The 12712-nt window shown below is 43.3% G+C and overlaps 1 protein-coding gene across 1 annotated transcript; it reads left to right on the forward strand.

The window, feature by feature from the left end:
* Positions 1–9405: 9405 nt before the first annotated feature.
* LOC311501252 (gastricsin-like) lies at positions 9406–12030 on the forward strand (the record flags this gene model as incomplete). The annotated part of the gene is made up of 9 exons (XM_084562971.1): positions 9406–9458; positions 9562–9700; positions 9931–10048; positions 10359–10477; positions 10729–10928; positions 11005–11121; positions 11221–11368; positions 11521–11619; positions 11716–12030. 9 exons carry the CDS (start codon positions 9406–9408, stop codon positions 11878–11880), a joined length of 1158 nt encoding a protein of 385 aa, XP_084419097.1. The 3' UTR covers positions 11881–12030.
* Between the last annotated feature and the right edge of the window lie 682 nt (positions 12031–12712).

A 12712-nucleotide genomic window follows, 5' to 3' on the forward strand; every position in this document is an offset into this window, starting at 1 on the left:
CATTAACTTTGACAGAAAGATTTATTGGACTGAATCCAGTCGACTCCAGGAGAAGACAAGGAAAGACTCAGATCAGGACATCCCTACAGACCAGTGTCTCTTCACATTTATCCTCTGAGATACAGAGAAATCCAATAAAAGGTCGGCTGTTAACAAAGGTTAAGATGCTCACAGGTGGGATAAATATCCACGGGAGTATCACTGTGGTTTTACATCATTACCAGTATACGCATAAAGCCAAACATCATCTCTGGGAGGGAGGGAGCAGATTCTGGGCGTTGATCCACTCTTATATTAGACGGCCATTTATAATCTTGGAGCAACACGAAATCAGAAAATAGAAAAAGAGGAGCAACAGTTTCTTTGGCTGAAATGAAAAGCAGGTCAATCCTGCACTGATGCACAGTCTTAGATGTGCAGAGAGACGTATAGATTTATTTATGCAACGTTTTCAGGTTTTGGTTGTGACTCGTGGCAACCAGCGGTCTTTTTTCCTCAGACAAGTGTTCTTTTTAAATTTACACTGCAAAAATACTTGATACTAAGAGTATCATAGAGTTTAAGCAGGAAGTAAAAGTCCTTAAAAGAATAAAATGCATTCAGAATAATGTAATAACCCAATTCTTCATCTTCTACGATCATGTTAAATCTTTTTAAATCCTCAGTCATACTTATTTTTACATAATTTCCCAGTGTCTTTCTTTTGAAAGAGGCATTAATGACAAGATATTCAAAGATGAACTTGAAGCGAAAAGTACATAAAAGAATTTTTTTTTGCAGAGTAGTTCTTAAAATGAAGGATATTCTTTAAACTTAAGACTTATAATATAAAAAGCATGTTGTTAAAGGGAGTTTCTTGATTAAAAACAAGGTTTTAGGTTTCTGAGGGTTCTTGTAATGGCGACAAGACACCAAATGGTGGCAGCACTGTGCAAGAAACAGAATCCACCGCTGTCCTTTTAACTCAGGTTTGGATAGAGAGCTGCTCATTCTGCACAACCCTGAGAGCTCCTACATGATGGAAGCATTTTCTCTTGTACATTTCTTCCCCAGTGTCCGACGCCTATAGTCTGTTTTGTGCTGGTGAGTCTGTGCATGCACCTTCTGCACATGAACGGGAAAGAAAACCTTGTTGGCTAAAATAAAAAGCATTGCAGAAAGCTCAAGTAAATATTTGCAAGTAAAAACAATTTTCTATTGTATTTCAAATGCTGCCTGGAAATAAAACACATTAATGCACATTTAGCTGCAACATTTTTTTGCATTTTGAAGAGACGGGTGGTTCAGCAGAGGACGGGAGGGAGACCGAAGCGCCTTCATCTCCCTTTCAATCACCATGTTAGCGGCTGGCTAATGGCTCTGAAATGACAACCTCACCGACGCTCTCATCACATTTATTCAGCTGCAGTTAGCAATGCAAATAAGGGGAGGACGAGAAAGAGGCTGCGAGACCGAGAAGGGGGTATAATTTTCATGCTAAAACCCTCCCAATTGTCGACACGTAGATTATTTCAGCGCACAGAAATGTGAAATCTCTAAAGACAGAGGCACTCCACTCGTGGAAGAGGAGGAGGGAAAGGGGGAGATAGCTTCTGAAAAGCCTAAATGAGCACAATTATGTACAGGCTGGGGCTGCACATTAGCAAGCAAATGGGAGAGAGAAGATTTATGCCGAGAGGATTTTGGGGAAATTATGATGGTTGCAACATAAGGAAGATTCAAAGACTGTGCAACAACAGAGACGGATGGTTGGAGATGTGCTGGAGACGACCCTGCAGCGCAACCAAAACAGATTCATCACCATCTTATCGTAATGACTCTCCAAAACAATGTGTGACAAAGGGGCTGCAGTGTGAAGACAGTTCAGTTCTGCTCATTTCAAAAGATGAGAAAGCTTCAAAATGAAGCAGGAGGAGTCGAAGCAGCAGGACGAAGCGTTCAGGCCGGTTTGGGAGTTACAAACGTTAGTTTAATAATCAAAACAGAGTGAACAAATTCGCCAAAAAGCTAAACCATGAAATCAACTTTAATTAAGGCGGGACGCTACAGAGAGTAAGATAAAATGTTTTAATTAATAGATATCTCCACAAAAAAAAATGTCCCCAACATGCACACGGAGGCATCGTAGAATTAAATCTGAAATCATTTGCATGCGACTGAAATAAACACCTTAATCTGGAAGTTGTTTATTCCACTAGTTTGCACAACGTCATGGAAGCGTGTCTTCATACATGTGTTTGACATTTTGGAAAAACTTGTCAAGAGTTATATCTCAGCTTTTAAATATGGCTACATCCAGCAGCAGGTTAGCTTAGCTTAGCATAAAGACATGCCAAACAGCGTCAGAAAGGTGCCAATTCATTCAAAAAAATTTTTAAGGATGTAGCAGCAACAGAACACACTTTTATGTTTAATTCAATTCAGTTCAACAGCACCACAAACTACATCCTCCAGTTTCTTTCTAACTCCATTTCAACATGAACTGAACGTTATAAGACTGTTGTGTTAGAACACATTAATTTAAGGTTGTGTACCTAATGATTTGTCAAGTGGGTGGAGTGTGTTAATCTGTGAGCTTTAGAGGTGCTGTATTTTTACTACCCAGAACTACTTAGCTAGCGGTCCGGCCTTATTTCCAGTGTTTATGGTATGCTAAGCTAAGCTAAGCTAAGCTGTTGATGGGTGCAGCCAAATTTAACAGCAGAGATATAACAAACTGTTGCTCCGAAATGCCATGAACAACGAAACCAATTTAAAAACTGATCCCACAGCTCTGCCATTATTTCCAGATTAGTTATGTGAACAGAATGCCCATCACTCTCCGTTCATTCATTTCAGCCGAATGCAAGGGCGAGAGGGAAAGCCCCGAGACATCGTAATAGAACCACGTGCAATAAGAGAAGAGACGGTGGAGCCACCAAGACAGAATGAAGGAGGAACAATTTGGCTTTTGAGTCTTGAAGAAAAGGAGAAATAACCACGAGTGAAGAGTCACTGAAGCCACTGCTGCCCTTTCTCCACAAACTGTGAAGAAAATGTGTCGGCCTGCGAGTTCTCTGCAGTCACTTTGCCAATAAAATGCATTTCCTTAAGTCAGTTTTCGGTACCACTTCTACCACCGAGCACCGCTATGGTGCAGCGGTAGGGCTTGGGTATCGCTTCCGAGTTCCTGATTCAGATTAAATTTACTTAGAGATATGAACGTTTCAAAACTATTCTGTTTAGTTATGAAACAGGTTTGTCATTGGTTTCAGGTTTAGTTTCACATCATAGATTCATCTCTGTCTGACTATGGTGTCCTGTAGAGGGTGGTGGACATTGTTCGTGATGGACCAGAGTTTGTTCAAGGTCCTTTCATCTGATGTCAGGGACTCCAGCTCTGTCCCTACCACAGAGTCCTCCTTCTAGATCAGCTTGTCCAGCCGTGAGGTGTCCTTCTTCTTAGTGCTGCCTCCCCAGGACACCACAGCGTAGAAGAGGACACTGGCAATGATAGTCTGGTAGAACATGTCCAGCAGCTCCCTGCAGATATTAAACCACCTTAGCCTCCTGAGGAAATAGAGACTGCTCTGATCTTTTTTGTATACCGAGTCTATGTTATCCCACCAGTTCAGCTTGTGATCCAGATGTAGACCCAGCTACTTATAGGTCTGAACCACCTCTACACACTCCCTGTTGATGGTTACAGGCTTCAGGTGGAGCCTGGACCTCCAGAAATCCACTACCATCTCCTTGGTTTTAGCTGAATTGATCAGAAGGTGGTTCTCTCTGCACCATGAGATGAAGGTGGTTCACCAGTTTCTCCTGCTCCCACAATTGCAGAGTCGTCTGAGAACTTCTGCAGGTGATATGACTCTATGTTGTGCTTTAAGTCTGAGGCAAGATTTCTAACGAGGAGGCAGGAAATGGTGGCTATATTTGAAAGAAAACTAATGATGGACACAGATGTTGGTACATATACTATTCCTTCACGGCTAATGAGCGTCTGAAACATGTTTCTACATCTGGCACAGATGAGAAGAGCCCTCCAGACTTCCACCTCCTCCTCCCTACTGGTGAATCCTCTGCCCTTCCTCTTCCCCTTTTCCTGAAATCCCTCCTCCCTCGTCTCCCAGCTCTGCTCGCCGAAATCCACATCTGAAATCCTGCAGCGGACAGATGTAAGTGGTGGGGAGTGACTCAGCGTGGGGGCGAGGAGGGAGGCGAGTATCCGAGGAGGTGAAAGGGAGAGTTCTGGGAGGCAGCGGGGCGCGAGATGATGAAGGCCAATGAGGGCAGCGTGATGAGAGGAGACGGAAAGAGCCAACGAGTCATCATGGGGTGGAGGGGGAATGAAAGAAAACGGAGGAATCGAGAAGGGAGATGCAAGGAAGCTGAGACCCTCGAAGACAGGAGGCACTTTGAGGATCACAACAAGAGGAGAGTGGAGTAAAACGGAGCACATACACCTCCTGCCTCCTCCATGAAAGCGTACAGACCCATAAATCTGCAGCTCAGCTCACAGCCACTATATCGTCCCGCTCTCTCTCCATATTCCAAATCCCATGATGGTCTTATTACCATAATCGGCTCTGAGCAGAAACACAAGAACACACACAGTCAGCCAGTCAAACACAGACGAGGCTGTGGAAAGGCTTCAACTGTTCTTACATATTTTTACTCTGTGTTGGTCCAGTCTGAATTCTCTCATTATATTGAATGTACATGTTCGTTTATTGAGGAAAATATCTGTGAGGTATAAAGGCAAGTCTTTTATCTGCACCTCGCTGATATGTAATATTGGTTCATTTTCCTGAATAAACAAACACAAGAGCATAACATTTGTGTTTGATTTATTTGATGGGTTCTCTTTGTCTTCTTTCAGGACTGGTGGGAAAATCCAGACATGTAGAAAATACTGAATTCAAGAGACGCAGTGACACGTCTAGCCACTCCTTCATACACCAGTACCAAGCACTGGGAGCAGTCTGGTGGTCAGTCATGTTTTCATCTGATTACATAATCTTATAGTGATGTTTTGTACATGGGCCAAGTGTCAAACCTAAAGACTGGTTCAACACCGTGATCACAAACATCTGAGTACATTTAAAAAAAAAAAAAAAAAAATAGTCAAGAAATGTATAGACAGACAGATAGAATAAGAAAGAGACAGAGATGGAGAGAGATAGAGAGATCACATGAGAGAGATACAGAGCGAGATAGAGAGTGATAGAGATACAGCGATATAATGAGAGATAGAAAGTGAGAGTGAGAGAGATAACGAGAGATGGAGAGATAGAGATATAGAGAGATAGAGATAGCAAGAGATAGAGATACAAAGAGATAGCAAGAGATACAGGGATAGTGAGATAGAGAGTGATAGAGACAGATATATATTGAGATAGAGACATACAGAGCGCGAGATAGCGAGAGAAAGAAATACGGAGACAGCAAGATAGAGATATAACGAGAGACAGTGAGAGAGATGGCGAGATATTGAGAGAGAGCAAGATAGAGATCGAGAGATATAAAGAGAGATACATGTATATAGAGAGAATATTTATAGATATTATCAGAAGTCTGCTATCATTGCTGTCGTTTTTATGCATTTTAACAGATTTTAATGACACGTTAAGCTTTTGTGGATGTAAAGTCTACCTTTAATATTATCTGAAGAAAGTTATTTAGTCATTTTAAACATGAGAAACAGACAGTTCTGCAGAATAGTAGATAAAAATGTAATCAATTGAGTTAATGTTGACAACAAACCCGAGGCTCGAGGACACCCGGTCTGTGCACCGGAGATCGAACCACTAACCCTCCGGTTTATGGACCACCCTGAGCCACAGTCGTCCCCTGTTATGTTCAGCATCACACATAAAAAAAAGGTAAAGTTCTCAAATCATTTCCATCTTCGTGCTGTGATGCAGTATCGGCCATTTCTCACATTTAAGATATTATTTAAGAGGTTAAAGTGTTAAATAAAATCCATAAAATGACACCGAAAGCAGATGTATGATTAAATACAATTAAATAAAGTATGTCCTGAATCACAGAACAATGAATACGAGTAAAAAACACACAATAAACACTGTATTTACTGTGAGCAGCACAGCGTTGACACTCTGGCCGGTCCCTTGAGATTACGTAATAATGTGAGAACTGGAGCTTTACAACGTTCTTGCTTTGCTTGGTAATCCAGCTTTACTGACCTCAAACACTCAAACCTCCTGACTGAATGCTTTTTATTTTTTTCTCATGAATCAGTCTAGAAAAATATAGTTTAATTTCTGCATTTAAACAAACACAGCTAAGACTGAAGCTTAGTCGGAGTCTGGAACTCATCACATCACGTTTCAGCAAGAGGAACTTTCCGTCTGGTTCCATCTCTTCAATCAGCCGATGACCAGATCGAAGCAGCCAAACTTCCTTCTGGCGATCCGTCTAATAGCTAACCTTGTTGCAGCTTCACCTCAATGACATAACAGACACACAAGCATGCCTCGCACAGTCTCAGCGAGATAACAAGACCCACAAATGAGGCTAACCCCGTGCAGCGGAGCAGCCAATTAAAGCCCAGCAGCCTCATGCTACACCACCACCACCGCTGACACCACCACCAGCAGCACTGCTCATAATAACCACGATGGCGGTGATGATGGCGTCTGCGCCGCCGAGACCAAACAAGATATGAAACTTTGCCTCCCTCTAATCGCTCTTTGATTCCACAGAGACAAAAAAAATAAATAAATAAATAACACGAGGAGGAGGAGGAGGGTGAAGGTAGGAGTTTAGAGGGTTCACTGAGGCTTAGTTTAAAATCTGCTCTTTTTCCCCGAGCTAAATTTAGATCCACACAGAGCAGTCTGGCTCTTGACACAGCAAGTTAATGAAGCATGCAACCACCACCAGCATATCCCAAACCCTCATGGTGGGAGGGGGGGGGGGGGGGGGGGGGTGCATGAGAGAAGGTAGCAGGTATGTAGGTAGGTTTGTTTACTTTGTCGTTAAATGTCCTAAAAATCCAAAAATCCACATCCAAATCCTGACACTTAAAATGACCAGTCATCAAACACAGACCCTGATCAGACCTGGGTCATTTGAATGCACCTGTCCAGCTTTGAAGTACCCGTGTTCACACCTGGCATCACAACGAGTCTCCAGCCAGAACTGGAGACCTGAACTTGAGACCATGTAAATCTTAAATCTCTCTGGTTTCTCTCTGGTTATTGGAATAAATCCATTTTCTCTGAGCACATCTGCTCCACGTGGACTAAACATCAAGTTGAGGAGAAACATGGAGGTAGAAAAACAAGATGAACTAAGCTGGAATCCATGCGCCTTGGTCATCTTCTCCTACCCCATCAGTAGGGCTGAACGATTTGTTTCTTAGTTTCAGCAGCCTCATGTTTCTACAGCAGTCGACTTGCAACGCGTTGAAGGAAAGAAAAGGACACTCCACATATTACATATGGATGCGAGCTTACATCACACAGTCATATAGGTGTCCTGTCTACACAGTGTCAGTGGTGCCACGGCACAAATGAGGACATGCTGATGCATCTAAAAGTAAAACCAGAGGGGTCATGAAAAAGTTAGTGGCCTGCCCCTGGCCTGTTTTAATGAGCAATGACTGGGGAAACTTGGAAAACGCAAAGCTAATCACGACAGAGATGTCGAAGGCAAAAGAGATTATTGATAGAGGATGAAGCTAAACCACAAAGTGAAAGTAGTACAATGAATAAAATCAATTCAATTTAATCTTACTGGTTAAATAATGTAATGTTGCAAATGGAACAACTCAACAACAAGTTTAGATTTACTTTATCACTTTGAGTAAAAATTCTTGACATTTAAACTATGATTATTAAAAGTTGTGATACGACGAACGGCACAAAATGTTTTGATTAAACTGTTTGGTTAAGGTACTGCTGATACTGAAGCCTAGATATAATACATTCATTTCCATCTGGGGGAAATTGTTGTTGCACACACGTTACTACTAAGCTACTTAGCTACCACTACTACTGACCTTGCTGTTGATACACGTCTTATCAGATAAGTGCATGCTGAGCATTTCCAACAGACACGTTGTGGAAAACAACAGAAAACTGTTGAACTTTTTAGAAAATTGGTTTGCAATCAAAAGTCACATTCATAACTTCAGACTCCGCCCCAGAAAAATACACATGAGAAGAAACACCATTTTCATTAGTTTAATATTTATTACCCCAAACATTTAGACACAATAACAAGGATAGCCCCAAATAACAAAAATTGACAGTAGCGGGTGTTTCCACCATTTGCCGCAATGACAGCTTGACAGCGACGTCTCATGCTCCTCACTAGCCTCATGATGTTGTTCTGAGGCAATGCGTTCCACTCTTCCACAAGTGCTACACGCAGTTCTGCCAGGTCACGTGGGGGCGGGGTACGATCATCCAGTCTCTGCTTCAGCTGGTCCCAGATGTGCTCTATGGGGTTCAGGTCAGGGGACATTGCTGGCCATACCATATGAGGCACTCTGACTTCCTGAAGTCGAGCTGTGACAATTCTGGCACGATGTGGTGGAGCATTATCATCCATCAAAGAGAAAGTTGGGGGTGTGCTGGTGGAATTGGGGGATGATGATGGGTTCTATGATGTCTCTGAGGTACGAATGTGCAGTGACTGAGCCATCTACAATAAACAAATCTGTTTTGCACTGACTGGTGATGCCTGCCCAGACTGTTGCACCTCCTCCACCAAAGCGAACCCTGGGGACCATGTTGGCCTCGGCGTATCGCTCACCTCACCTTCTCCAGCAATGCTGACGACCATCATTTCTGTGCAAGGTGACCCTACACTCAGTGAACAGGACGGTAGACCACTGCTGCATTGTCCAGGTCACATGATCTTGTGCCCACTGCACACATTCAGCTCGTCCGTTAAGTGACGTCGTGTGTTCATGGCTGTTTGAATGATGAACTTGGAATGACTTTCTGACAATACCAGCTTTTTAGACCACAGAATGTTGAAAATTGATGCCACATTGAAAAGGGTTGTCTTTTAGTATTTTTTGGTATTGGCCCCAATATGTAAGGCACACTGTACACAGTGAGACCGTTACGTGGAAAACACAAAATGAGGTGTGTCTATCACCCCAATACAATTGCCTCCCTATCCCAAAACTCTCTGAAGTGAAACAACATTTTAATGAGCAGTTTTTCCTGTGTTTGGTTAGCGCCGCTATCACAGTACTGAATAATGGTTAGATATGAAAACTAAGCATGTAGCACAAAGGGGTCACCCTGTCTGGACTGATATGGCTGAATTTTCAATAACACTCTAGGTGATATGGGGATAAAATCGTGTATATAAGGCTTGTCCAGTTCCAAGGTTAGTTGTATTCATCCAGGAGAGGTAGGTGTGCACAGATAAGGGATCATGAAGTGTCTTGTTGCCGTTCTGGTCTGTGTGGTGCTTGCAGAGGGAATCAGGTAAGATCCATGGTCTTTTTCTCTGAGAACAAAATCGTAGATCTGACTTCAGGGGCCAGTCTAAAACGCACAGGAAGTCAAAATCCTTTCTTCTTCTTCTTAGGATCCCTCTGCACAAGCACAAGTCTATTCGTGAGGCCCTGAGAGAGAAAGGGATCAAGATTCCTTACCAAGACCCAGCCCAGAAGTATCAGAACAATGAGTTTGCCGCCGCTGGGATGTACATCAACAACTATGCCGATGTAAGAAATCTATTTTTACGTACTAGAGCATCTTGTCTGTGAAGGTTCTCAGTCATCCAGGTCATGGTATATCCAACAAAGGTTCAAAAAAGGCAACTGGACTTGTAGAGTTTTTTGAGAAGATGTTTCACCACTCATCCGAGTAGCTTCTTCAGTTCAGAACTGATGCAACATCTTGTTTGAAGCAATCACCGATTTTTTATTCTGTCCGTCTCTTTCTTTACCTCTAGATGACCTACTGTGGAGCCATCAGTATTGGAACACCCCCTCAGTCCTTCCAGGTGGTGTTTGACACCGGCTCTTCCAACCTGTGGGTGGACTCGGTCTACTGTAACACTGAGGCCTGCAGTGAGTACAAGTCTGCCACTCACTTCACAGGATATTTGCAAGTTAAAAACTTCCAATAGGGCTTACACGTGCTTAGCTAGAAGCTGCACATGCAGACGCCGTGGTTTGTGATCCTGTTTCCGACAAATTACATATCGAAGATGCATGATGGGATTTAGACATAGTTACAGGACGTTTCTGCAACTGTCTTAGATAAAATTCAGCTTGTGGCTTCTATAAGCGAGGGAATCACCAGTATGTCAAAAGGCTCTGGAAGGCATAAAGACATGGAAATGGCTCCAGAGCTAATCCAGATCTATGTCATTTACAGACGCACACAAGAAGTTCAACCCCAAGCAGTCCTCCACCTACTCTGCTACTGGTCAGACCTTCTACGTGCCCTACGGAGTCGGAAGCCTTTATGGAGTCTTTGGCTACGACACTGTCAATGTGAGTCAGCCCCACTTAACAATCAACAAAGCTGTAGCCAGATATGTAGTAGGTGTTAAATTAATTTTAAAAAAAGCCATGACTTTTTTATACAAGACTGTATTTAATGATTTGGTACTCCCATAAAATAAAAGATCTCCAGCGAGTTCATTTATTGCCGTAGCTGTCGAAAATTCTAGTCTCTGAAACCTAAACAGATATTGCCAAATTTATAATTTCCTCATAACATTGGTTGGTTTTGAACTCTGTAGGTCGGCAGCATTGTAATCTCTAACCAGGAGATTGGCCTGAGCACAAACGAGCCTGGTCAGACCTTCGAGGTGGCCCAGTTTGACGGCATCCTTGGCTTGGCCTATCCATCCATCTCAGCTGGAGGAGAGACCCCCGTCTTTGACAGCATGATGTCTCAGGACCTGCTCAATGCTGACATTTTCGCTTTCTACCTGTCTAAGTATGACAAGACTGTAAACGGGTGATATAAATTCGTATTTGACCTTCTGCCTCACTTAGTTTGCTTTGCGATATAGGAACGAACAGCAAGGCAGTGTGCTCTCTTTCGGAGAAGTGGACCAGAACATGTACCAGGGCCTGATCTACTGGATTCCTGTCACCTCTGCGACCTACTGGCAGATTGGCGTGCAGGGGTCGGTGTTTTTCAAAATTTTATCCGCATTTTCTTGTTACCGAGACGGTGCCAATTTGTGCTTTATATGACGCAAGTAAAAATAACTTTTGGTGTGCAGATTCCGGATTAACAATCAGGAGACCGGCGTGTGTTTTGAGGGATGCCAGGCCATCGTGGACACTGGAACCTCCATGCTGACAGCCCCAAGCCAGATTATGGGTTACATCATGCAGTCCATTGGAGCCCAGCAGGACCAGAATGGACAGGTGGGACAAATGGACAGACAGCGACAATATTATTCCTCATGAACAATCAAACAACTCCTTTGGCCGCACCGTTCACAAGTACTAGATAATGTTCCTAATCAAACACCAGTTTGTTTCTGTTCCTCTCAAACCGGATCTCTTTTGTTCTGCAGTATATGGTGAACTGTGCCCAGATCAACAACTTGCCAACTCTCAGCTTTGTCATGAGTGGAGATACCTACCCCCTGCCTCCTTCTGCTTACATCATCCAGGTATATTTCTATTTCTGTGCTAACCTTAAGCCGTGCTTTGTATTTGGGAGTGTGCGAATGTGTATGAACGTCCCGATCTCCTGTCTCCTTCTCTAGTACTACGAGAACGGACAACAGTACTGCACCGTGGGCATCACCCCCACCTACCTATTCTCTCAAGACGGCCAGCCAATGTGGATCTTTGGCGACGTGTTCCTCAGAGAGTACTACTCCATCTTCGACCGTACCAACAACCAAGTCGGCTTCGCCACCGCTGCCTAAGTGACAGTGATCAGTGCGACCACCGTGCAGCAGAATAAAAAATAAAGAGCAAATGAAAATCTATCCCAGCAAAAGTCTGGACATGTCATTTGTTTTTAAAAGAGCTGTCATTATCACCAAAAGAAAATGACTTTTCCAGCAGGTACTCAGCTGCAAAAGTGTGCCAAGCAGGCTGAGGCTTGGTTTTAGGGTCAAGGTCTGAATTTGGTTTATTTTAGGGTTAGGCATTTTGTTGGGATGGTTATAGTTAGTTCAAGTGGCTAGGCAACACTTTATGTCAGTTCAGGGTTGGAGAGAAAGTTGGAGGGAAATCGTCTTCTGCAGGAAGAACCACTTTGCTCACGTTAATAAAGCTCGGAAAGGTTTTGGTGAATGTAAACAACAGACAATATAAAGATGGACGGCAGACCTGCTCCTCAAAAGTGAAGCCAAAGCAAGTAGAGCTCCCCCTGGTGGCTGGCTGCAGTATAGGTCATAAGCTCCACCCCCTCCCATATTAGTGGGCGGGACTTGGGCCAAACTAAAACACTAAAATACACATCAGATAAATTTTAAGGATGGTTTCTGTCATTCTAGGTAGTTGATATAATGTTGATGAATTTTCAAGTGTCATTTGGCACTACAGAAACAGGATGTGACATAATGGTGACCACCAGATGCCATGCCGCTAACCGCTTTACGAAAACGCGAGTGAGTCTGGAGCGAGTGTGGGCGGGGCATCGATAACGTGGCTCCAATCTCGGATCGTACAGATCAAACTTCGGCTCCAAACTCGCAAGAAGTCATCGCCCGGGAAAATAGCGTCAATTTGGACAGTGAAAGGAAAGGAAGG

The sequence above is a fragment of the Chelon labrosus genome, assembly GCF_963514085.1.
Source record: "Chelon labrosus genome assembly, chromosome: 16".
NCBI classification, from domain to species: Eukaryota; Metazoa; Chordata; class Actinopteri; order Mugiliformes; family Mugilidae; genus Chelon; species Chelon labrosus.